Source organism: Apus apus, chromosome 3 (genome assembly GCF_020740795.1).
Source record: "Apus apus isolate bApuApu2 chromosome 3, bApuApu2.pri.cur, whole genome shotgun sequence".
Taxonomy (NCBI): domain Eukaryota; kingdom Metazoa; phylum Chordata; class Aves; order Apodiformes; family Apodidae; genus Apus; species Apus apus.
Window position 1 is genome coordinate 3670952 of NC_067284.1, and position 26814 is coordinate 3697765.

The 26814-nt window shown below is 43.6% G+C and overlaps 1 protein-coding gene across 2 annotated transcripts; it reads left to right on the forward strand.

The window, feature by feature from the left end:
* The first annotated feature begins 27 nt into the window (after positions 1-27).
* Positions 28-26338, forward strand: RTN4IP1 (reticulon 4 interacting protein 1). Of its 2 annotated transcripts, XR_007888850.1 has the most exons (10): positions 28-310; positions 2317-2468; positions 3285-3353; positions 3588-3712; positions 10609-10657; positions 12290-12426; positions 14298-14481; positions 15798-15890; positions 23550-23746; positions 26205-26338. XR_007888850.1 is itself a non-coding variant. In XM_051613154.1 (9 exons), the coding sequence occupies exons 1-9, from the start codon at positions 28-30 to the stop codon at positions 26319-26321; spliced, it is 1209 nt and encodes a 402-aa protein (XP_051469114.1). In that variant the 3' UTR covers positions 26322-26338. The 2 variants fall into 2 exon arrangements, 1 of the variants encoding a protein (XP_051469114.1); XM_051613154.1 differs by lacking the exon at positions 23550-23746.
* The last annotated feature ends 476 nt before the right edge of the window (positions 26339-26814 follow it).

Genomic DNA, 26814 nt, shown 5'->3' on the forward strand with positions numbered 1-26814 from the left:
GGCAGCTCGGAGGCGCCGGCCCAGGCCATGCTGCGGCGGGGGGCGGCGGGAGGGCGGGCGCTGGCTGGGCTGGGGGTCCCGGCTGGGCTGGGGGTCCCGGCTGGGCTGGGGGTCCCGCCGCCTTCCCGCGGCCTCCGCGCCTCTCCCCGGGCGCGGTCCTCCATGCCCTCTTGGGTGATCGACCGGTACGGCCCCAACGAGGTGCTGCGCTTCACCAGGGACATGGTGTTCCCCGTCATACACTTCCCGAACGAGGTCATCCTGAAGGTGCACGCCGCCAGCCTGAACCCCATCGACCTCAGCATGAGAAGTAAGTGCCGGGCCCCAGCGGCCTGGCCGGGGTGTGCTGGGATGGCGGCTCCTCCCTCGGACAGTGTCACCGGCCTGGCAGTGCCCAGCGGGGCCCCTCCCTGGGAGGCTGCCCATTTTGGACTTATGTCGGGTTCTTATGGAATATCCTCACCCTGAGGGTGGTGAGACCCTGGCCCAGGTTGCCCAGGGAAGCTGTGGCTGCCCCATCCCTGGCAGTGTTGAAGGGCAGGTTGGATGGGGCTTGGAGCAGCCTGGGCTGGTGGGAGGTGTCCCTGCCCATGCAGGGGGTTGGATCTAGATCATCTTGAAGGTCCCTTCCAACCCAAACCATCCTGTGATTCTGTTTGCACAAAAAGCCACTGCCTTTCTGAAGATGAAGGTGTCTTGTGTTGGGACAGGGTAAACTTCTAATCGAAGTGGCTAATTGCTGTCCTCTGCAGGTTTGCAACTCGCACGTTCCTTCTGTTAGTAGCATCACCATGTGGGGTTTGTTTCTTGGCCATCTCCCCTGGACCCGTTGGGGTGGTGGTACTGTCTTGATCAGGAGAATGGTCCTTCCGAGGAGCAGTGTTCTCCCTGAAAGGTCCCAGGTTTTCCCATCTCTCTGAGGTGTATGGGGATGAAGGCCAAAGTTACCTCAAAGTCAGCACGTGTGACCTAATCCAAACCATGTTGTTTGTTGTCATGCTCCTTTATCCTGAATTGGCATCTGAGTACCTGGTGTGCTCTGGTACACCATGTTCATCTGGTCCAGGAAATCTACATCTTTGACTTACTAAGTCTTTGTGACCCATTTAATCAGATTTTTTTCCTTGATTACAAGGTTCAGAATACAAGAAGGAAGTTGCAGTAATAAAAGACCTTCTATTTCATGTTGAGAAGGGATCTTGTTTAGCAAATCATATTCAGAGGCACGTGCAGGTGTACCAGCAGAGCTGTAATTTGTGTTTGGGGTCTCTAATAAATGAATTTTTAAAAATCCTTTTATAGTTGTGGGTTTGTTTATGGGAGATTTGCTGAGGATTCCTGTTGAACGACCCGCTTGACCCACTGCAGCTGATATTTTTGAGTCAGTGTAAAAGTGTTTGGAAGAGGTTACATTTTCATCCTGCTTTCATGGTGCCTGCTTTTATGTCTGTTTTGCTCAGTTTTAAAACACTTCCTAGCATAATAAGACACCTGGGCAGACTTGTCCAAACCCTTGAAGGAGCATACATGCCCAAGTGCAGACTTATTTTAGGCTGAGCAGAGTTACTAGGTAAGTTTGAGAGTTTGCAGTGTTTAGCTATTGCTTACTGAATAGAACTTCAGGTTATTAATCTTAGATGTGCCTTAATATTTTTTTTACAATGTACAATACTTTACTTGAAAAGACAAATGGAAAGCTTGGAGTTCTTTTGGATTTGTAGCTAAACGATGATGTTGGGAAATGGAGCATTTCCAGTGGAGTTCTTAGGATTTCTGACAGTGTTATGACATGCTAAATATTTTTATAATGGAGAGTCATTTCATGGGCAAATAAGCCAGAAGGAGATTTGATCTTTATTTGTAAAATCTGTGAAAATATAAAATGTTGCAGATTTGATTTTTTTTGCATGCTTAAGTTGTAACAGAATTTTACAAGGGCTTGTAGTGAGAGGACAAGGGGGAATGGATGAAAACTGGAGGAGGGGAGATTGAGGTGAGACATGAGGAGGAAATTCTTTCCTGTGAGGGTGGTGAGACCCTGGCCCAGGTTGCCCAGGGAAGCTGTGGAAGCCCCATCCCTGGCAGTGTTGAAGGGCAGGTTGGATGGGGCTTGGAGCAACCTGGGCTGGTGGGAGGTGTCCCTGCCCATGCAGGGGTTGGATCTAGATCATCTTGAAGGTCCCTTCCAACCCAAACCATTCTGTGATTCTATGAAAAGAGGCACATTAGGTACAGACAATGCTATCTAATTGGAGTTGTCCAGTTAATAAATGAACACTGGGAACAGTTTGTCATGGGGAATTTCATCTTTTGCAGGTGGTTACGGGGCAACTGCCTTAAATATGAAGCGGGATCCCCTGAAACTCAAAAGTGCGGACACTGAGTTTCCTCTAACCCTTGGTCGAGATGTCTCTGGTGTTGTTATGGAATGTGGACTTAGTGTGTCTTATTTCAAACCTGGAGATGAGGTGATAACACCAACCTTTTTCTTTTTTTGAAAAAAAGTGTATAGTTAAAATATACCGTGAAATGTTCAGCTTTCATTTTCCTCTCAAGAAAACTGTATGTTGCACCCTGCATCAGTTCTATCTGACAGTAAGTTCCTAGGATTCTTTCTTCCCTGTGCTTTTTTTTTTTCTCTGAGAAGCAGTCTTTCCCAGACTTTCTTCTGCAAGTTAATTTCCCTTCTGTTTTTTAACTTTTGTTCCATTTCAGTGGTAGCGGGAGAGGAATGTATTCGTTTACAAGTGCACACTCAAGGTGCTGCTTCATTTTTACTGAAAGTGGAATTTTAACAAGAAGGGATTAGCTGAGTTTTTTTATGAGTAACTTACTTAACATAGGAACTCTGGCATGACCCAAGAACCACTTCTTGAGTCCCCACATAAACACTGGTATTGTTTGCTTTCATCTTCACCAGTTGCTTTCACATTTTACTAGTTTTAATATAGCAAGTTCTAATTGCTCCCTGTCCTGTCCCCTCCAATCTGGACTTTTCTGACATGGGAGTAGTTTGGGTTTTTTGATAAAAAATGATGTCTTTGAAAAATTATATACACAATATTGTACAATTTATTTACAAAGCTCTGCAGGCCTTCATTAGCCAGTCTTGTGATGTGGTTTTTTTGTGTGTAAAGAGTAAGCTAAACTGGTTTCTGATCAGCAACAGTGGGGACATTCTGCAGATTGGAAAAAAGAATTCTTTGAGGAAGAAAACTCTTCTGTGTAGGTACAATCGTGGGTAAAGGCACAAAACCTGAGAGTTGTTTTCTGTTTGGTTTTAGGTGTGGGCAGCAATTCCCCCGTGGAAACAGGGCACTCTGTCAGAGTTTGTTGTTGCTAGTGGAAATGAGGTAAACCTTCCAAAATGTGGCTAATAGACAAAACCCCAAAACTGCAAAGAATGGTGCTTTTTTGTTCTTTGGTGTGTAAATAACTGTTGATTTCTTGTTGCTTGGGTTGATTTAGGCTCAAGCAAGCTGTGATGATAGTTGAAAATGTGGAATACATGATCTGCAATTCAGTGAAGTATTTCAGTGTCATGTAGGATCTGCTGTGTGACTTGGATACCGTTGATTTTATTTCAGGTGTCTTTTAAGCCAAGGTGTCTCAGTCACACAGAAGCTGCCTCCTTACCTTACGTAGGTCTCACAGCCTGGTCTGCAGTTAACCAAGTTGGAGGACTGAACCGAAATAATTGTGGTGGGAAAAGGTAAGTGAATAGTTCTGGTGCTAAAATGTGGTGTTCCATTGTTAGGCTGGATAGCTGCTTCTAAGACATGTCCTGCAGTGTTAAAGACTGTTACACTGTGGCATTCACAAAGACCAGCTGGCCTGAAGATGCCAGGTTCAAGTGCTTAGGGAGGCTTCTTTAGAGGGAGACTTGGATGATAACCCTAACTGAAGTGTACCTAGTCACTTGCTGCTTCCTTCCTCTTTATTATCTAGTGACTAGGTCACTAGGGAGGTGATTCTCCCCCTTTACTTGACACTCATGAGACCCCCACGTGGAGTACTGTGCCCAATTTTGGAGCCCCCAACATAAGAAGGACATGGAGCTCCTGGAGATAGGAGGGCCAGAGGAGGGCCACAGAACTGATCAGAGGGCTGAGAGAGTTGGGGTGTTCAGCCTGGAGAAGGCTCCAGGGAGCCCTTGGAGCACCTTCCAGTGCCTGAAGGGGCTCCAGGAAAGCTGGGGAGGGGCTTGGGACAAGGGCAGGGAGGGAGAGGACAAGGGGGAATGGATGAAAACTGGAGGAGGGGAGATTGAGGTGAGACATGAGGAGGAAATTCTGGAGTGTGAGGGTGGGGAGACCCTGGCCCAGGTTGCCCAGGGAAGCTGTGGCTGCCCCATCCCTGGCAGTGTTGAAGGGCAGGTTGGATGGGGCTTGGAGCAACCTGGTCTGGTGGGAGGTGTCCCTGCCCATGCAGGGGGTTGGAACTGGATGATCTTGAAGGTCCCTTCCAACCCAAACCATTCTATGATTCTGTGACTATATAGAGGTAGTTCAATGTATAGCTAATGCATAGGACTATGTGGAGAATTTAAGAATGGTATTTCTAGGGGCTTCACCTTTCTGCCTGCTGGGACAGCTGTCCAAGTGCAGTATCTTCTCTCTGAGTTATTTTGGCAGCTCCCAAAAAGCCCTTTCAACCACAGAGATGTGATTCCCTCAGTTCCTGCATGCATGGGCCATGTGGAACAGCACGGATTTCCAGGTTTTTAGAAAAAAATGAGGAGATGACTGGGTCTCATTTGACCTCTAGGCCAGAACTTTGATGAGGTCAGGAATGTAGAAGTGGAAAACATGCAAGATGAACAGCCAGATGAAATAGGAGGATTGGCTTTGTTTATCAGCCTGTTAATCTGACAGTGGCAGATGGAGGGCAGAAGAGGAAAAAATGCATTGAAAGACTGGAGCAAATACATTTTTCTCCTGATCATTGAAACTGGCAGTTATTTTGGCCATTGGATATTTGTGTAAACAGATAACAAATTTTGCAGAATGGAAAGAAGGGCAACCAGTAAAAATACTGGTATTGAGAAATGATCATTAAGATCACTATGCTGCATCAAAAATTTAGGTCATGAAGTAACTATTGGGTAGCAGGAGTCTAGATGCCTGACCTCCTCTTGACTTGGGTATTATGTTGCAAAGGACACCAGATTTATTGTAATTCTTCACCCACATTTTTAGAAGATAATTGACTGAGTGGTTTTTTTATGTCATGGTAAATTTTCATCATGAAAATATCAAGTAGTTGTTTTTTTCTGAAGAAAAAATGAAATTGCAAAATTTAAAATATTTTCAGAGACATCATCAAAATTACCTTCCAGCTAGTGATAAAATTCTAGCTATGATGCCTTCCTTTTCATATTTTCAGTATTTAAACCTTTTTTACTGTCTTAACTTTCACATGGAAATAGAATTCACCTAAAAATATGTTGATAGGGTGGCCTTGTTTCAAGCATCTCTCCAATCTCCAGGTTAGTGTTTAGGTTGTTAGAAGTGAAATTCAAACTGCATTTATATCGTGTCTTTACATTTAACATTTATGTTCCTAGTAAATATTTAATTACTCTGTCAGCAAAAACATTTTACTGTACTTGTAAAATTACGAGGTTTCCCATCTGGAAATTTTGAATTGTAAGAACAGCAGAGAATGACTTACCTGGTGGTAGCTTTTTTCCCCCTGAAAAATGTCTTGTAGGAAAATACAATAAATGCATTGAAGGAGCTGTGCAAAATTGTATTTTATGAACTTTTACTCTCTCAAGGCAATGATTTCCAAAGACAAGTGTTTACACTATGTTTCTTATTTTCTTGAACCAATGTAAAGTGTTTGGTAAGAAGTTACCTACCGTCTCCCACAGCATCCTTGTAGATAAGTTGATCAAGTATGGGTTTGATGATCAGGCAGTGAGGTGGATCAAGAACTGGTTGAAAGGAAGAAGTCAGAGAGTTGTAGTCAATGGGGCAGAGTCTAGTTGGAGGTCTGTGACTAGCGGCGTCCCTCAGGGGTCGGTACTGGGACCGGTGTTGTTCAACATCTTCATCAACGACCTGGATGAGGGTACAGAATGTACCCTCAGCAAGTTTGCTGATGACACCAAGCTGGGAGGAGTGGCTGACACACCAGAAGGCTGTGCTGCCATTCAGAGAGACCTAGACAGGCTGGAGACTTGGGCGGGGAAAAACCTGATGAAGTTCAACAAGGGCAAGTGTAGAGTTTTGCATTTGGGGAAGAAAAACGCCATGCACCAGTACAGGTTGGGGGCTGACCTGCTGGAGAGCAGTGTAGGAGAAAGGGACCTGGGGGTCATGGTAGACAGGAGGATGACCATGAGCCAGCAATGTGCCCTTGTGGCTAAGAAGGCCAATGGCATCCTGGGGTGCATTAGAAAGGGTGTGGTTAGTAGGTCAAGAGAGGTTCTCCTCCCCCTCTATTCTGCATTGGTGAGGCTGCATCTGGAGTATTGTGTCCAGTTCTGGGCCCCTCAGTTCAGGAAGGACAGGGAACTGCTGGAAAGAGTCCAACGCAGAGCCACAAAGATGATTAAGGGAGTGGAACATCTCCCTTATGAGGAAAGGCAGAGGGAGCTGGGTCTCTTTAGTTTGGAGAAAAGGAGGCTGAGGGGTGACCTCATCAACGTTTACAAATACGTAAAGGGTGAGTGTCAAGAAGATGGAGTTAAGCTTTTTTCAGTGATGACCAGTGATAGGACAAGGAGTAATGGATACAAATTGGAGCATAGGAGGTTTAAGGTGAATATCAGAAAAAACATTTTTACTGTGAGAGTGACAGAGCACTGGAACAGGCTGCCCAGAGAGGTTGTGGAGTCTCCTTCTCTGGAGACATTCAAAACCCACCTGGACGCCTTCCTGTGTGATGTACTCTAGGTGACCCTGCTCTGGCAGGGGGGTTGCACTAGATGATCTTTCGAGGTCCCTTCCAACCCCTAGGATTCTATGATTCTATGATTCTATGTGATTTTATCTTGGTCTTTTTATCTCCTGTAGGTGTATGTAACTTGCTAGTAGGAGGGTGTATGTGCACACAAGAGTTTGTCTTATTTTGAAAGAGCAGCTGGATTCCTTGATTGAAGTTGTCACACCGGTACTTTATTGCAGTGTTAAGACATCTTAGAAGCAGATTTTTTTTATTGGTGTGTATTGGTTTTTTTCCCCTCTTTGAGGTGGAAGGGTAGGCTAACCAGAAACACTCACAGCCCAGCATCCCACTGTGTGCTGACCTGACAGGAGTATCTGCTCCATCTGCACACACTTCCACAACATTTGTTTTCACAAGTTACCTAAAGTGTGCTGACACTCCCTGTTGTGTCTCCTGCTTCCCTATCACCCCAGTCATTTCTCCATAACTTTGATCCTGTACCACCATGATTTATGTCAATATTCTTGCTCAAGCTAAAAGTGAATGTCCTTGTTCAGAAGGACTCTGTTGTTCTGAAGTTCTCTGTGGATAATACTTGGAGAGCTCCTCCGATGGGCCAGTGCCCTGCTTGAGTAGAAAGGAGATATTTGACAATATTTAACAATAGCTGGTAAATGTCTTGCTTGCTGTATTCACAAAAAGCATGATAAAAACAAACCTGACAATTTGAGAAGTTCTTGAAAACACATTAATATTAAATATTAATTATTAAATTAATATTCATTATTAATATTAAACAATGGTCTTATTTGTATAAGCACAGAGTCAATATTTTACATGTGTTATGTATGCTGGGGAGAGACACTGGATTTTGTTACTGTAAGCTAGTCAACATACACTCCTGGTTTATACTGTTACAATGAAAATTTGAGTGCTCATAATACCCCAGGACATTTTTTGTCACAATCTGTGTGTTATTTCATAATTTTATGTGTTGAGAAGTACAAAGTGAATGCAGGTTAAAACACTTCTTGATAGGGTAAATGCTTTTTGATACGGGAATAAATCTTCTTAGGGACTTTTTTTACATAATCAAATGGAATTTTTTATATATATATATACACACACATGTATGGGTACATATACACATATATACATATGTACACATATATATGTGTACATATATATATATATATAAATGGATATCTTTATTCCATAAATATAATATTTTTTCTTTGGCATGTAGGTGAATCACTGAAAATTGTGAGTTGTTTAAATCTGGGAAAAATGTTCATTCCTGATCTGAACACCCACATCCCCCCCTGGGTCTTTTAGGACACTGGGACACAGCTGACACAAGTCCTGGCCTTCTAGTGCTGATTTCTGACCACCCCATAGTTGCAGGCAGGGCCCAGGGAGAACGACTGAACTCAGAATCCTATGATAGGCTCATCTGGAGAGATCTGCTGACTATCTGATCATTTGAACTGCTAGAGCCTCGTGTGGGGTTTGATAAATGGTGGCTTGAGTTTTATTCCTCTATCAGAAGAGAGCACAGCCTGGGGTATGAACATTTGGTTTGTTCTTCTGAGAGAACTGGTTGTTCAGTCTGTCTTCAGGTCCAATAATTAGTTTGTTCCCTCCTGCCCAGGCTTATGTGTTAGTTTACTGCTGAGCTCACCTTTGTGGTGAAACAGGTAGTTTCTCTGATATGTTTTCTCCTGGCTGTGTTTTTCCAAAGCAAGGCAAAAAAACCTGTCTCTCCTTTGGCACTTTCCACCATCTGTGGGCCTTCAGTACTGTCCTAACAGGTCCTGCACCTCCAAATGCTTCCCCTCTTCCTTGTGTTGTGCCAAACAATGTGTCTTGCTGTCCTCAGTGCTGTAAAAATGCTGATCTGTTGAGCTGTGGACATGGGGCTGCTGTGCAGACATAGTTTGTTTCGGGCGCAAAAAGCTTTTTTTTATATCACAGTACATGAAGTTTTAATAATTAAAAGGTTTGGTAGAAAATAGCCCACGTAACATAGGAGCAAACCAAATCAGGAAAGTATTTCTACTGAAGAATCTCAAGGACTTTACTGAAGGGGAAGATTAAAAAAAAAGCCCTTGCCAAGCAGCTCTCCAAAACTAAAAATATTACCTAAGTCCTTGAGCAAAACGTACATTTTAGAATGATGGCTGTCTCCAAAATTGGTAGTGAAGAAATGCCTTTAAGCAAGGAGTAAAATTGGAAAAGCAGTTTGGCAACATTGTCTGGAAAGGATTTAATTGTGACTGTCCTTTTTGAGGATAGAGATTGGCTTAGCCCAGTATCTTGAGTGCAGAATCCCTGAGCCTTTTCAAGTAGAATAAAACCTAAATATGAATGTTCCTTCAGGCATCCGTCGTTAGAAGCATGGGTCTGAGGATAAGTACTTTTTGGCAGATTTATGAGCTGCAGGCACTGTGGTTTCAAATTCTTAATCTCAATTTTGCAGCTTGGATCAGTGAAATAGGAGGGAACAGAATCTGATCAGTTACAAAAGAAGAAGCATTTTAAAATGGATACTGTGACCAAAGCCAAGGCTCTTAAGTTACTTCAAAGAATTTTTGTAAGCTGAGACTCCAGACTGGATGGTACAAATCTGCACTGCAAAAAGCAGTTTCCCTCAACATCCAGCACAGTGAGATTTAAAGTGGGAACATCTCCAGCTTCTGAAGATACTGAAGTTTTTCTGGCAAAGAGAAGTTCTGAGAAACATGATGTTCCCCAACTCTATGCCAAGACTTCATCTTGGATCTTCATTTTGTCCTGGACTTAGCAAATGAATCCAGAGTCCAGGCACTGTTTGTGACTTCAGCTGCAAGGCTTTCTTACTAATTCACTTCATGAAGTTTAGATATTTCATAAGGTATCTGGATGAAATTTTCAAACAGGGACTAGGCTCCTGGCAGTAAGTTTCTCACACAATTAAACCTGCATTAATTTTTATGAAATTTAGGGTAGCATATTTAGGGTTGGTTTGTTTGTTTAATTTTCTTGCTCGCGTGCCAGTTTTCACAACCTGGCATTTCCAAGGTCTTGTTGAGATGTCCTGCCTTTTTCTGAAGGGAAAGGCAAATAACCTTAATTTAACAGAACTTAAACTTGTTCATGATGAAGCTACTTCCTTGTATTTTTGTCTTTCTTTTAGATAAATACTGTACACTAGGGGAAAATTATATTTGATATATTCTGAGGTTCCCTGTCTCCCTAAATAATGGGATGCTGAACTCCTTTTTTTTCTCAGAACACACCAATTTGCTCAAAGTGTTGGTGAATCAGATTTTTTTCATTAAGAGGTATGACAGTGCAGTCTGGGAGACAGATTCTTAACTGATTTTGTCCCAAACTAAGGAATTATATTTGGGAAAGTGAGGACACAGACAGGCTTTCTGGGTGATAAATGTTGCTGCCTGACAGCTCCACTGCCTGGATTTGGTGGAAAGCACATCTGAGGAAGCCTCTTTGGTTGTGCTGAGAAAGTGCTCTTGGCACAAGAAAGATGATCAGCAATACTAAGTCACATTGTTGGCTGTCTGAAGAGTTAACTACTAAGTCACATTGAATGACAAACACAATCTTTTGCTTACAATAATTTCCTGTTAGAGATGTATAAGAAGGATTAAAATACATAGTTACCATAGAGTTTATTTAAATAATTATTTAATATATTTTAATTTTCTCTTACAGAGTATTAATATTAGGAGCTTCAGGAGGAGTTGGTACGTTTGCTGTACAGGTAATAGAAGCCAGCATACCTAGGATGCATCTTGGAATCATGGAATGGGTTGGGTTGGAAGGGACCTTCAGGATCATCCAGTTCCAACCCCCTGCATGGGCAGGGACACCTCCCACCAGCCCAGGTTGCTCCAAGCCCCATCTTCCAGCTATTCAATATAAAATAATGGAAGGGAATTGAGGGAAGGAATAGTGAAACAGCAAACTACTGATTGATCTGCCAGACAGATCTGATTAACATTTCCAAAAGTGAAATATTTTCAGGTTTATTCCTTTCCATTTGTTACATTGCATTAGTTTAAAGTAGGAAGGTACTTCCAAAGAAAGGGGTTCATAGAATCATAGAATGGTTTGAGTTGGAGGGGACCTTAAGTTTTGGTCATGAAAGATCACATTTTGGGTGCAGGAAATGGCTAATTGTTGTAACTTGAAATATGTAGCCTGTCTTCATTGTCTTTCAGTCAGCTCTGCTCCATAAAGATGAAAAGAACTTGATGAATGAGTAAAAAAACTGATGGAGAAAGTATCATCTACTGTAATTATTGTAGGTGGCCAAATGATACGAGAGGCACCAGGCTTTTATGTGCAGTGTATGTAAGCACACTGTTCAGATTAACTGTCCCTCACTGTCCTTGTCCTGCTGCCCCCTTGTCTGTCTTCATTCCAGTAGCTCTGAGCTTTGAAGAGTCAACACACTCGTTTATTGATCCACTAATTGTGGAACATCCTCTTTTTCACATTCTAATCTGTGTCGTCTCCTGCTGAAATAGCTTTCTCTTGAGAATATGAGAATAATACAGAAGCTGGGTAATGGCATCACTGTCTTCCATCCTGCTAGACCATAAACATAGTGGTTTTAAAGAGGCTTATGGATAATTTTTAGTGATATGATATTTGCTTGATCCATGATAAAGCAGGAGGCTAAATTAGATCAGGATGAAAGGCTGAGCAGCCACTGACTAGTTGTGATTTATACCTGATTAACCCTGAGTAAACTACATTAATTAATACAGAATAAATGCAAAAAGATTACTGTGAATGAGAAATGAGATTGCAAAAGAGACAAATAACTAGCTCAAATGCGTTGCTTTTGAAATAGAAAATAACCTGACATCCTCCCTGTGGTGAATCAGAGGTGACTTCCTTCTTTTTCTCAGAATTTAAGCTATTTACAGGGAGATAGATATATTAAATACTTACTGAGCAAGTGGGAATACAACATATTTTAATTTAAAATATTTTAAAATATTCAGTGGTTGATCTGGTGACAGATTTGTAGATTGGTATACATTCAATTGGCAGATTCAGATGGCAAACTGAGGTTTGAAGCCTTATTTATCTTGAGACCTAATATCTGTAAGTGGCTTTAAAAAAAACACCTTCTTTCCTCCACACCCCATCCCCCCTTCCCAGAACCTCCTTAAATATTGATAAATTCCAACCATTATTTGCCTGTGGGATGTGTGACAAGTTATCTTGGAGTCTTGGAACACAGTCTCCCTGCTCCCTACTAAAGCTGCTCTTTAGTTATATAAATATAAAGACACTTGGGCTTTCTGAGTTGTTTTTAACATTTGACTAGATTTTAAACTTTGAACTTTTTTTTTCTTGTTTTTTTACCACTTGTTTGCAGCTGGTGAAGGCCTGGGGTGCTCACGTGACAGCAGTTTGTTCTCATGATGCCAGCACACTGGTGAAAAAGCTCGGAGCAGATGATGTGATTGATTACAAATCTGGAAATCTGGAAGAGCAACTTAAAACTTTACCCCTGTACGTGTCCGTGTTGCTTAATAACTGAGATGAAGGAGTTGGTGGTCAGACCTTGTGCTGGTGGGTTGCTTGACTCCAACCTATCACAACTTCCTCTTTTGTTTGTTTTGGTTTGGTTTTTTTTGTGTGTGTGGTTTTTTTCTGTTTTTGTTTTGCTTTTGTTTCTCCCAGATCTAAAACGTTACTGTGTAAAGCAAATTCATCCCAGCCCTTTTTGAGTGCAGTGTGCCAAGTGAATATCCCAAGCACAGATTCCATTGTGAGACTAAGCCAATGAATGGGGCTTGTGCAGGCAAGCTCACTTTCACATGCTTCCCTTCAATGGCTGTGATTTGAACAGTTTTGTCAGCTTCCAACCAAGGATCTTGGAGCATTTACAAAGCACGAATAAATTAAAATAAGTCTCAGAAATACAATAAAATTGATCTTCTAGAGGGAAGAAGTATGTCATGAGGCAGACATAGGGCTTTGCCTGAAGGTCTTCAGCCACTGTGCAGCTCAGCTGGGAGTAATTCTCTTCTGTGGCACTGGGTGTGGCTGCCCTCTGATAAACATCACACTTACCTTGTCACAGCAGTTACGTTTAAACTAGCTTGGTTGGGTTTTTCTGTTCTAGCTCTGAAGTCTTTTTTGCTTTTGTAATCTTTCCATCTGTTGCAACTTAGTGACTTGCATTTGGCCATGGTATTTACACTGCTCTTTTTTAGCTAGATTGAGTTAACTTTCTGGGAGGGGAAACAAGCTTTTCAATCTGTGAAAGAATCTTACTGATAACTGTGCTAAGAAAGCATGTACCCTTTAACTCTGTTGTGATTGTCACAATTTCTCTTGCTGGCATCCAACTGTTGGGTTGAATGAACTTTAACATGAAATCCCATCCTTGGAAGAGAGGCAGGAAGTGTCTTTCCAGAGATGAGAACTTTTCTATATAATTTGCATAAAGCATTTTCCTTCTTATTTGCTAGATGATTAGGGTTAGATGTGTGTAGATACACTTATCTATTGCAACCTGAAGGTGGCTGGAAATTTACAGCTGAAAATGAGAAGGAGCTGTGCATCCAGTAGGATAGGTGCATAGCTCCCTGTTGCCCTGTTCAGCTTTTACAGGCTCACCTCCTGGAATAATGAGAAGGAATACTTGGAACTGTGGCTCATTGCCAGAAGCTGCATGTCCTCATTTCCATGAGGGGAAGGTTTTTAGACCCTTGGCATTGTTAGGGTGGATGTGAAGAAGAGAGCTGTCAATAGAGGCCAAATGGCCCCAGAACAAATAAGGAGGGCAAAAAAGACTTGTAGAAGGGAAGCTGAGAATTGGGTCACAGAAAAGATGTGAGGAGATAAGGGTTAGTAATTTTATGTATGTAACTTTGGCCACTGGAACTGACTTTTACATGATTGCAGCATGTCCAGGAGACGTTCCCAGTCAGGGTGTGAATCCAAACTAGTTTTTACATGCACGTGCTGTATTGTTCAGTGCTAGGACCAGACCTCAAGACTGTTCCAGTGGTGTCAGTGGGAGGGCTGAAGAGAAAGAGCTGTAGAAGGCTCTAAGCAAGTAGAAAATGTTGTTGTCCATCTAAGAGTTTGCTTTTTGCAGTTTAAATGCAGTTGAAGTTGCCTAAATAGCTGGTGTCTGCTGTGTAATGAATGGGTAATAACCTGCAAATTTAAATCCCATTGTACAGTAAAACTGGGATTTACCTGAAGTCTCAAGACTTTCTTGCCACTCTCTTGCAGGCAAATTATTTTATTGCACTGAAGTAGCATGTAAAAGTGTAAACTTTAGCTAAATTCTGATATAACTAGCTTAATTGCGATAACACTATTTTTCCTGTATTGTGATTTTAAACCTGGTCTTCACATGTCTGCAGATTTGATTTCATCCTGGATAATGTTGGTGGATCGACGGAGAAGTGGGCTCTAGATCTCCTGAAGAAATGGTCAGGAGCAACATATGTTACCTTGGTGACACCTTTTCTGATCAATATGGACAAACTTGGAGTGGCTGATGGGATGTTACAAACAGGAGTCACTGTTGGTTCCAAAACTGTAAAGGTATTTGGCAAAGTCCTTTCATATTACATGTTATTCTGGTGGCTTGGATACTGGTCATGTGGCTCATGTAGAGGCATCTGTTGTATTTTCCTCATAAATCATCAAGTAGACTTCATTTTTGTTCTTTCTGTCTTTCTTGCACTGAAAGAAAAATGCATTGGGGTGGTGCTGGTGGGTATATGTGGTAGTTTGGAGTGCTTTGAAGTTCTGGTTCCTTATTGTGCTTTTGCCTGTGGCCTTTTCCATATGGCCTCCCAGTGAGTCCTGCTGGCAGCCAAGGCTTCATAGGAACCAGCAAACCCCTGCCTCATTCAACTGAGGGGTAGTTTTGCTACTTGCTTTAGGCTGGTCAGGCTTTCTCTCAAAACATTGTTCCATGACTGATTCTCTTCATCCTCTTCCAGCACCAGAGAGTAACAAAAGGGGCTGAGGGGGGCTAGAAAGTCTTTTATCTCTTTCATGTTCATGTGTCTGGATGGTGATACTGATTCTTCTTATTTTTGTAAGTGGATCTTAAAATGTTCTGCCAGTGGCCAGATCAGTGAGGCTTTTTAGAACTTTCTTCTAACGTGTACTGGCTTTCCAAACAAATGCTTTTCAAGCAGTTGCTATGGTATTCCTGGGCTGGCCTGGTTAAATAAGATTTGAAGTCCTGCACCAATACTTTCAAAGGAAAAGCTCAAAAAAACAAAACGAAAAGGCTGGGAGGAAATAATGTGATATTATTTCTCTGTGTGTGTATTTCTGTGATGAGGAGCATGGTATGCCAGGTGCCAAATATCATCTCCCTTTGGCAGATGATGGCTCTGATGCAGTGACTTACTCAGAGGAGAGGTGTTCTTGACTTGTGCTTGTGAGACCTTCCCAAAATGCTTTCCATCTGAGCTGCCATCTGCCAACAGACGATGGCGACTGGGGCAGATGTGACGGTGGGACATTGCATCAGTGACACTGAGGTGAAGGTTCTAAATGTCAAGTTGCTGGGTTAATTTCACCCCCTTTGTGAATGTGTATAAAGGTCCAGCCTCATTTCTCTCTTGCATAACAAATGCTGCTGTTTCTAGCTGCAGAGACAAGGTGGTTGTTTTTCTCAGCCAGCTGACTTGTGCAATTGGACACAAAATTCACCCTGATCCTATTGTGGTAACACAACATCCCTGTCTGTACATTTAATCCACGTGCTTAGGTGACTATTTTTTTTTTTTTTTCAGACACTGGCATATAATTTCCATGTCTTTTCCTTAAGTTACTCTCTAGTGCTTCTGTCATTAATTGTAGTTGCATTTTTTTTAACATACTTGTGCCTTTCCTTGCAGCATCTCTTGAAAGGAGTCCATTATCGGTGGGCGTTTTTTATGCCAAGTGGCCCAAGTTTGGATGAAATAGCAGAACTTGTTGATTCTGGAAAGGTAGGTCAGTAAAGGTTGGCCATTTGTGACTCAAAAAATGGTTTAGTTCACAATAAGGGAATAAAACGTTACAAGAGTCACAGTGAGGAAAACTAGTCAAGAATTTGCTTCCTCTGGTTTCTGACTTCTGCCTTTTGCCTGAAATTTGGGAGTTTGTAATCCTTAAGTCTGTTCTGCCTTCTCCATCTCCACCCTACCTGCTTTTAAAAACACAAAGCTTATTAAGTTATGAGGAAAGAATGTCAGCAACTTGTTTATTTTTGCCAGTAGGAATAATTTAGCAGGAACTCTGGTGTTGAAAAGGATACCTTATAAGAGGCCTCATCTGTGTGTATCTGCATATGCAAAATTGCTTAGCATGGATGATCAGGAGTCCTGCCCATCATGTGCACAGAACTGTTCAGGTTATTGCAGGTCATAGACAATTGGCAGAGTGATGACAAGAATCTTGTGTTTCATTATTTCAGTGCTTCAGAGTATAATGTTTGTGCTAGTTCAGCAGGGCCACGGGGAATATTGTGAGTGTTCGGAAGCTTTTGGGGAAGCTCTTAGTGAACTTGGGGGATAGAAAAGTAGAGAGATTACTGCTTTTTTGATCTTTTCAGATTTATGAGCTTGTTACAAAATGTGAGAGTGAGCAATTGAGTGCCTGCTTGTTGGACTGTGTGGTGCTGTAGGTCCTTGGCAGTGTCCCCTTTTGGATAATTTCATGTTGCCAAGATTCCCAGAGCAGAGAATATGGGCAACTGCTGTTGATCTTTCTGTGTGGTTCCTAAGCAGAAGAGTAAGCTCTGCTGTGACTGCTGGTAATGCCAGTATGTAAACTGCCAGGCCATCTTGTGCTCAAAATTTGTGCATATTAGTAACATTTAAATCTCTCAAAGTTTGAGTCTTGATCTCCTTTTTTGCTGTGCATTATGGTCCAGAGTTAGAGTCACATAAATAAGTTGCTGTTGTACTTAAGGCCTGTTTGCTTCCATTTGCCACCTCAGTGCTGGGGATCAGAATAAAATCTTCCTAAATTCAGCCACTTCTGTTCCTCTGTCATGACCAGTGTTGTCACTGTCTGTGTTTCCTAAAAAGTTACCTGCTCATAGGCAGAGGCTGCAGCAGCAAATAAGCTGTGGGGAAGTGTGTTCCTGGCTTTGCACCACTCTGCATTCTGTCCAGTGCTGTAACACCATCCCATGGTCTAGAAAGAAGGTGCTTCTCATACTGTGATTGCATCCTCTCACACTACTCAATTATCTAAGAAACAGAAATGCCTTTGTCTTTGTTCTTACCATTTGGCCTGATTCTTAGCCACTCACAACTTGTTTTGTGTTGTGCTCCTGCCTTGTATGCAAAACAAATGCAGAATATGCTCATGAAAGCCTCCTGGGAGCCACCTGTTTATGCAATAGAGATAGAGCTTAATCAGTGTTCCCTGCCTTATAATCTGGACAGGTGAATTTTGATGCCATTTAAAAGGTACCTCATCCATATATGAATCTCCTGATGTACTTTCTGTTGTAAGATGATCTTGAGAGCAGAGATGTTTGCTTGGTCTTTGATCCTCTGTGCAAAAACAGGTCATAATGTCAGACTGTTTATCTGCATAATCATTTTTCTAGCTCCATTTTACTCTGTTCTGTAAAATCTTGTAAACACCTCTTCTATCATCAGTATTTTATGAGACCCAGATGTGTTTCATTTAGGCAGACGTTAATTATCTTTATTGTCTAGACACAAGAGTTCTCTTAAATGGACAGATTATCTGTGCAGAAGAGCAGGTGTTTGGAAAAAAGGCAGGAGAGAATTACTGGAGGAAGTGAAGTGTACCATGGTTTCCCAGAACTAAGGGAAAAGAAACCTTTATCTTTGAATAGGAAAGAATAAATGGCATTTAAAAATACCAAAAAAAGCCCCACAAAGTAGTAAAAGTGTAGCAAGAAGACTTGGGGAAGCCAGCAAAGTAAACTCAGGTAGTTGGACTTCTGACTTTTGAGTGAATACAGCTCTGATTCATGCAGATTTATTTATTTGGAAATTTCAGTGGATCATCTTTTCTGTCAGACACCTCTCAATTTTGAGATGGTATGAAGTGTGAATAGGAGAGCAAATGGAGAGCTCCTGAAAGGGAGAAACCTCTTTCAGGAAAGTAGCAATCATGAGGAGGGATTTAAATAAAAGAAATTTTAGAGCTGATAGTTCACAGAGCTGATGTTAGAGTCAGTGAAGCTTTGAAGAGCAAAGCCCTGAAGCAGTCACAGATCATAACCATTTGTCAGGTTTTTTTTCCTCTTAGTCTCTTTTCACCAACACAGATTTTTAGTTCTGATGAGTTTGTCATCTTCCTTTGCCAAAGAAAAAGGATTCTCAATCCTTCAGTGGAAGGAGAACAAGCAAAAAGGGCACGTTGCTTAGAGATGCTTGGTTTTCACATGGGTGATCTTTGCAGCCAGGAATAATGATTTGCAAAACGTCAGCTATGAGGATGAGTTCTTTGAATTGAGCCCTTTTTAATGGGGAGGAGAAGAGAGGACTTGATGACCTGGTAGTGCAAGGAAGGAGGACAATTTTCCTTTTGTAATTTACCTGCACATCAGCTCAGTTTTGGGGATTGTAAAAAGCCATTTTCAGCTTTATGAGCTCTTCTCTGCCCTGCAGCTGAGACTTGTGAGACTGAGGGGCTGGGAGGTTGCTGCAACAGTAGTGGGCACAGAGTAAATCGAGCATTTCCTTGTCAAATTGTAGAGATACTGGCTGCTTCCTAAACTGCTGGGAACTCTCTCTTGTGGGTTGAACTCCACCAGTTAATTATGAGCCAGTAAAGACTGGCTTATCATGGGCTCCACCAACTGAGTGGATGAAGTGCATGTCAGAAGCTGGGGATCCATTTCCACGACAGAAGGTTCCTGGTGAATGAAAAGGTTCTTATCCAAAGACAACTGAAACCAACAGAGCCTTTAGTTTAGGACACAGATCTGCTGGCACAGTGTTTGCTGAAGCAGCATCACTGAAAGGCTTGTCAGGAGTTAGTTTGGTGCATTTGTGGCCAGTGTTGTGGATTTAACCTTCACAGCCTTTGATTTTGCTGCTTGCTTCACTTTTTCCTCCTGTCTCAGGATGTGCCATTTAGTCCTTGGTACAAATACATCAAACCCATGTAACTACTTAAGTTTGTATAAAGCCTCTAACTTGTAACTGAACACTTACTTTGCCTTTTATAAAGCCTGATGGAGGAAGGCAGCCTCAAAAGACACCTTGGTGTGGCAAGGGGGAGCATTGAGGATGTTGTACCTTCCTGCTGGACCACGAGAGGATGTGGGTTGATGTGCAGCCTTTCAGAAATTTGAGATTTTCACTTTAATTCAGTCCCATTTAAATGCAGTGCAGGTGTTTGTCTGCAGTATTTCTGGTGGTTTGATACTCTTTCCTTCAGAGCTGAGTTGCATCAGATGGGCTGATGAGGGAAAGTTGATTTAGCAGAGGAAGGCTGAAGGACAAGCAGGGTCTCTGATCACGAGATGAACAGATCCTCTCAGTGTTGCTGGCACAGGCACACACCAGAAAAACAATTGCATGTCTCTATTAATGTAATTTGTGTGTAGTGTTGGTTATACATTTTGCTGAAGACACTGGATGCTTTGGACTTAGCACCTGATGCTGTGGTTTGGAGGTGCTGACTGTCCTTTGGCCTTGCTGCTTCCTCTGCAATTCTGTACACATCACATAACTTTTGCTACCACAATTTCTCTATCTTCTAGTGAGAGCTAATGCCCTTTAGCCACCTGTAGTGACTTTGACATACCCTGTTAACATGGAGTTCAATTGTTTTCTATTGCTGGTCTTTGCTATTGAGGAAATAAGTAAAAAATGGATGTGGTGATCTACCTTGACATTACTTGGCTTTTGAGTGGTTTGGGTGGCCATGATTTAAGATGGCCTGCATCCCTCCTGGTGGCATAGGTTGTGACAGCTTCTTGACTCTGTATCCTAACCTGTGTGCACTGGTTTGCTTCCAGCTCATTCTGTTACAGTCCTGCACATAACTTTTTCCCTGGCCCTGGCTGCACAGTGGTTGCAGGTTTCTCTCATCTGTGTGAATATCAAACAGCTAATGTAACATATTGAGGCCTTGAATGTTCTACACATCTGGCATCTCTAGATGTGGCCTCCTCTGCAGTGATTCCAGCCTGTCTTTATGCCTGTGCTGAGGTATCTTAAGGTGACTTGAACTTGGGTGGTGCCTGCTTTACTCTCCCTGTCTGAAAAAGGACTAGGGTAGTGATACTGTACTTATATGTCTGAATTGACTAGAGATCAGTCCTTCTCCACACTCTCTTTAGTCACTCTCACTCGTTCCAATGACCATCTTTATCCATGCTATGTTGCAAAGCTTGCACTTTTAATTATTTTAAATTTTGTGTGTTCTTGTTGCTTGCTAGGTTGGTTAGCTAGAGCCCAGAGATGCTGATCAAGGAGGGGTTGCCAGAAGCTCTGTTCAGTCCTTTCTCTTCCAAAAGGAACCTCTGTCTGCATTTTGTCATGGGCACACAAAAAAAACCCACTCTGATTTTTATTAAAACACATTTCCTTCTCTTCATCCAGGACGTGGTAGTTTGCTTTTGCTCTTTATGAAGGTGCTGTGTGATTGCATCAGAAAGTGTCTGTGAAGGAGACTGATGGAAATTTTGCAGCCTGTGGAGAGATAGGGTTTGAATATGTAAAGTCACATAAACCACAATGAGGTCTGGAAAAATTGTGTCATATACCAGGTATTTCATCAAATGTGTTGCCTCAACCTGATGTAATTGCATGTTCTGTAGCAAGTCAGTCCCAGTGTTCTGAGCTCTGGTCCCCTAGTACAGGAGGGAATGATGTCCCGCACAGGGATGACCTGGGGGGTCAACAAGACATCTCTTGTCTGGTGTGAGGTTAATTTGTTGAGACCTGGGGAGATGCAGGCCATGCAGGATTATTTTTCCAATATATATAAAATATATAATTTTCTTTCATATATGAGCATGTATATACTCATATATATGTAACCATACTAACTTTTTTTCTGTTTTAATTCTGTGGTAGCATTGCCCCAGAGTGCTTTAATTACCAGCATAAATATTAGGACAACCACCATGAACGTGGCTGCCAAGGGGATTCCAGGAGACAATTGCTCCTTCCTTTCTTCCGTAGTTTCTCAGCATGGTTCAGGAGGCAGCTCAACCCAGGATCTTCCTCCTTTCTGCTGATTTCAGCTCACGCCAGGCTGGCACATGCTGCAGTCCTGGGCTTGTCTCAGGTTCTTCCTGCCCTTCATTGCCTTCAGTAAAAGCTCTTCTTCTACCAGGGCCACTTCATGAAGTGGAGAATTTTTCAGCCTCTTCCACACCCCAACCCATACCCCTTAACTGGGGTTTGTCTTCTAGGATTTTAATCACTGTAGGTGACACTCAGGAGTTCTGCGTGCTGCTGTTAGAAATGGTGGGATTAAGACTCAAAGAACATGGAATTTGAGTTACAGCAGAGAGGATGCTCAGCTGAAGGGAAGGAATGACAGAAAAGAGCAGTGTCCCAAACCAGCATTTCTTCCATGAGATGACAGCCAAGTACTGGAGGGTAACTAGGTTTAGCTCCCACACCCCATCCATCCCCTGCAAAGCCGGGGGGGGAGAGCCAGTGGCTGCCACTGCCCTTGGAGCGAGGGGACCTTCTGTTCTTCCCTGCTTTAACCAGCCTTGCTCTGAGGGCCTCGGGGCCTGTTGGTGCCTCTGCTGAGGATTTCAAGGCTCCAGCTCTCCCTCCAGCGGCTGGAAGCAGCTCCACACTCACTGGAGCGACCTGTCGCTAATTATGAGGGTCAAAGCACCTTCAATTCCCTTCATGCTTCCTAGTAAACGCAGCTGTGTCCTTCCTGCCACAGAAACAGGGACCTCCAAGGGTGGGCTTGAATCTGCTGCTAGCAGGAACATGTTCCTGCTGACCAGTCAGCTCCAGCTGCCTGGTCACTGCTGTGGTCAGAGCTGGGCTGGCTGGGCTGCCACCTCTCTCTGCTCTCTGTAGGACAGCCTTCAGCAGCATCAGCAGTAATTGCTCTTGTGATTTTTCCAAACACATGAGTTCATTTCAAGAGACCTGAGATTCATTTCTATAGCATGTCCTGCATGGGAGAGAATGAAGAGGAAGAAAATACCTTTCAGGCCCAATCTGTTTTCAGATAAACATTTCAATGAGGGCGTGTGTAATCCTTTCTCTCCCAGACTTTAGCTTAATCCCTTTTCCCTGAACAAATAGGTGTCCTCTGGCAAGGAACTGATATGTGGCTGTAAATAGGCAGTGTTTTTATGATCCAGTTAATCTCCATTTATTATCACACATTCAACAAACAGCCGACGCTCCCCTGCTTGTTTGTCTGTTCAACAGGAAGAAATTTTATCTTAGTCAGTGGATTATGGTAAAGGCTGAGTGAATCACTGTGCTGCAACACGGTCAGCCCTTTCAGGGTTAGTCAAACAATGGGACTGACCAGCCAGACAGATAAAATGTTGAATGCTTTAGATTGTCAGGGTCATCAATTCAGTATTCACGGCTCTCTACAGCGCTGCCTACAGCCAGCCTTTAAATGGGGCTGGGGGCTGGAGCCATGCAGCAGGGGGGGCTGTGAGGATGAGGTGGCTGCATGTGCACGTGGTGTTTGGAGCTGGGAGGCTGCCTTCGGGCTTCCTCTGGTTCCCTGTGTCACCCCTTTTCACAGGTGACGCCGTCACCTTTCCCTCCGGGGCTGAGGACTTAACGTCCCTCCCTCCTCCTGTGGGGGTTTCAGGCTGCAGCCCTCAAGCGGCTGCAGGCAGCAGGACTCTGAAGTGTCTCGCTCATTTTCTCTCCGTTGCTGCACGTGTCAGAAACTTAACTCCTCCTGCCTTTCCCTGGAAGCCCTTGTGCTTCACATCCCTGCTGCTGCTGCTCTGCTTTCTCCCCCAGATACCTTCCCCCTCCTCCCACCCCCCTGCCCTCCCCTGTGCCCACACTCCACCAGGCTGACTTGCTGTATTCTTTGTTTTTTTGTTAACTGCAGCACAGCTTTGTATGTAACTGCCATCAACAATAAGTACTTGTTACAAGTGCTGCACTTGTTCTTGGCTCAACAAGGTTACTGCGTTGTTTCCCCCCCCCCCCGCCCCCCAAAGCTTCTGCTATGAAAACAAGGGTTGGTCTTCCTCAAAACAGCCAGTGCTGCTCAGCAGCACGTTCCTCCTGCTGGCGGTCACAGCAGCTGCTGTTTGCTGGGACGCTCAGTTGACCCAAAGCCATTGTCTCTCTCTCTCTCCCACTGTTTTTGCTGCCCTTGGTCTATGTCCCTGACTTTGCTGATGCCCGAGATGGCATTTCCATGCCTTGCTGGCTGCTGACCAAACATGATTCTGTCTTGATGATTCATGCCCCGTATTTTGTCCCTAGTTGAGCAGCAGGTGTTACATGGTATCTTTGTGGATCCTCTGCTGAGCTCTTTGCTAGAGGCTTGTGTAGAGATTGTCCTGGCAGAACAAGGGGTTGAAATTACCCAGCCTTGTACTCTGCATCATGGCAAGTCTGAGGCACTTGGTGGATTGATTTATTTGCACAGTCACTCTCATCATGATTTGGTTACTAATTCTGCCTTTTTTTTTTTTTTTGAAGGGGTTCACTTATTCCTACTGTTCTGCCACATAAAATCTCACACTACTGTTAACTTTGCCTTCACAAAATAGAAAGGAAACTCCAGTGCCGGGATGAGGAGATACTGCAGAGTAATAGTTAGATTACTGTTGTCTTGGGTTACTGTTCTCATAGAAGCAAACCCAGCAGTTATTTTAGTGCAATGACTGGGCTTCAAGGTAAGGCACAGTGTATGAATAAAGAGAAAACAGAGTTAAGAAAAGGACCTACAGGAGCATGGACAACTAATAATTGCATTTGTTGTCCTTCTGGGGAGTGTGCTGGGTGGTCAGTGCCACTGCTTGTTGAAAGTGTGCACATGAAAACCTTTCTGTGGTAGAGCTGCACCCTCAGCTCCCAAGCAGCATGTCTGAATACAGCCTCCTTGCCTCTGGGAAACATAAGCAAGCCTTCTGAGACACAGCACTGCTCTGATGCTGCCTGATTGTTGGTGTCCTTGCTGCTGTGTCTGCCTTTTCTGTTCAGCGAGGTGCATGTCCTGCCAGGAGAGGGCAGGGACTCAATCCAGAGCTGGTCTGCCTGCTAGTGACTGTGAGGGAAAAGCCTGAAGAGGTGGTGTTTTTTTTTACTGACACAAGTATCAGGGATCTTTTTCTAGCAGAGTAAATAGGGTGTTTGGATCTTTGTGCCTTCAGATCTTCTTCACTGCAAGAGTTGGCTGCAGACCCATCTACTGCTAGTGTTTTCCTGTGGTATGGGGACTGGAATCAGTTCACACAATCACAGGGTGGTGAGTTTGGAAGGGACCTCTGGAGATCACCCAGTCCAACCCCTGCCAGAGCAGGATCCCCTAGAGCAGATCCCAAAGGAACACGTCCAGGTGGGGCTGGAATGTCTCCAGGGATGGAGACTCCACAGCCTCCCTGGGCAGCCTGTCCCAGGGCTCTGTCACCCTCAGAGTCAAGAAGTGTTTTCCCATCTCCAGGTTCAACCTCCTGTGCTCCAGTTTGTGCCCTTTGTCCTGTCCCTGGACACCCCTGAGCAGAGTCTGGCCCATCCTCCTGACACCCCTGGAGATATTGACCAGCACTGATCAGATCCCCCCTCAGCCTCCTTTTCTCCAGCTGAGCAGCCCCAGCTCTCCCAGCCTTTCCTCCCAGGCAGATGCTCCAGCCCCTTCAGCACCTCAGTGCCTGTTCATCAGTGCAGGAACACACATCAGGCTGGTGTCAGGGGATCCATGGTAAGAGACCAACCTCAGGGTAGGCAGGTGGGGAGGTACTTTTGTACACAGCTCTTATTTTGGCCTTTGGAATGTTGACTCAGACCTTGATGACAGAGAAGTCTCTTCCCTTGGACCAGCAGTGACAAGTATTTTTCAGAAGCAGAAGGGATTTCTGCCTCTGTCAACCCACTGTGACAGCTAAAGAAAATGCTTGTAGGGTTTTCTGGCTCCTTAGTTAATAATGGGGGCAGTGTCACCTTCATGATTAGAAATGAGCCTGAGACAGTCCAGAGGGCTACTCTACAAAATTAATGCCAGCATAGCAGTGGATGGAAGCTGGGCTTAATGATGTGTGCCTGCTGGAACACAGGAGGGGGGGGGAGGGCTGAGGTTTCAAGTGGATCTAAATGATTCAGCAACAAATGTGGACTTTTTTGTTTGTTTTGGTTTTTTTTTGTTTTTTTTTGTACTTCATTTGTGGCCAAGTCTCCAGAAGGGCACTGAGGCATGTCCTGCTGCACAGAGGTATCTTGAAAACATCTGACTTTTTTGGAAATTCTTAACAAGAAAAGCAGTAGAGAAATAGGAAGGGGGGGGGAACGACGTTCTTCCTTTTCCTCAGTGTATTGATGTGGACAACAAAGAATTGAACCACAGTGTCAGATTTTAAAGGGACTTGGAGCCTTGCATGGTGACTTTATTGTTGAGAGACCCAGGTGAGGGCTCTCAACTGAGCTAGTAGAGATGTTTCTAAAGTCAGGCAAAAAAAATCAGCAGCTTTCTCCTGAGAGTGCCCTGGAAAACCTTAACAGCTTGTGACTGCATCTGGAATATTGTGTCCAGTTCTGGGCCCCCTCAGTTCCAGAAGGACAGGGAACTGCTGGAGAGAGCCCAGGGCAGAGCCACAAAGATGCTGAAGGGAGTGGAACATCTCCCTGATGAGGAAAGGCTGAGGGAGCTGGGTCTCTTGAGCTTGGAGAAGAGGAGACTGAGGGGCAACCTCATCCATGGTTACAGACACGTAAAGGGTGAGTGTCAGGAGGACAGAGCCAGGCTTTGTTCAGTGATGTTCAGTGATAGGACAAGGGGCAATGGGTGCAAACTGGAGCACAGGAGGTTCCACGTAAACATCAGAAAAAACTTCTTTCCTGTGAGAGTGACAGAGCCCTGGGACAGGCTGCCCAGAGAGGTTCTGGAGTCTCCTTCTCTGGAGACTTTCATGACCCACCTGGACACGTTCCTGTGTGATGTGCTCTGGGTGATCCTGCTCTGGCAGGGGGGTTGGACTGGATGGTCTTCCAGGTCCCTCCCAACCCCTAGGATTCTGTGATTTGGTAACTTCTGCCCTAAACACAATACAGGAACTCCCCCCCCTTTCTTCATACAGTTTGGAAGTGTGAATGCAAGACACTATTTTAGTCCTAATACGGTGACACTTCTTTATTCTGCAGATCCAACCAGTTATTGATGAAGTCTTCTCTTTTTCTGAAGTTCCAAAGGCCTTTCTGAAACTGGAAAGAGGACACGCACGTGGAAAAACAGTGATCAATGTAATTAGTAAAAAATAAAGTATTTCTAATCATTATTCTGCCTGCAAGTCAGTCCTTTCCTGGTAACCTGCACTTGAAGATGAATGGGTAGGTAGCAGCTGTTTCTTCTTTAAAAGCTCATGCAGGAGGCATAATTTTTTTAAAAGGCATTTTGTGTTTTAGAAAAGCCTCTGATTTCTCTCTGCTCTGCCTGTTGATAACTTTTAATAGACAGACAAGAAATACTAAATGTCCCTTGGATATTCTACCAGAAATGAGAATGTAGCTGTGACTCTGGCAGAACACCCCAGCACTCTGGATAAAAGGAACAGGCAGCAGCATTTGCAGTTTAAAAATCTTGGAAGTTTTCTTTTCCAGATGTTTGAGTTGGGTGCTGACAGTTGTCCATATGAAATTCACACTGTTCCTTTTTTTCCTTGGCCTTCTCTAGTTCTGTTCACCTTTAATATAGATTATTCCTCAACCTAGTTCATTCTCAAAACCTGTCAACTTTTCCTGTATCAAATGGTCA

Excerpts from the sequence above, each read along its gene's own strand:
- RTN4IP1 (XM_051613154.1), top strand. The coding sequence starts at position 28 with ATGCTGCGGCGGGGGGCGGCGGGAGGGCGGGCGCTGGCTGGGCTGGGG. Across the intron at positions 2,469-3,284 it reads ATTTCAAACCTGGAGATGAG|GTGTGGGCAGCAATTCCCCC; the intron begins GTGATAACACCA and ends GTTTGGTTTTAG. Across the intron at positions 15,891-26,204 it reads AACTTGTTGATTCTGGAAAG|ATCCAACCAGTTATTGATGA; the intron begins GTAGGTCAGTAA and ends TTTATTCTGCAG.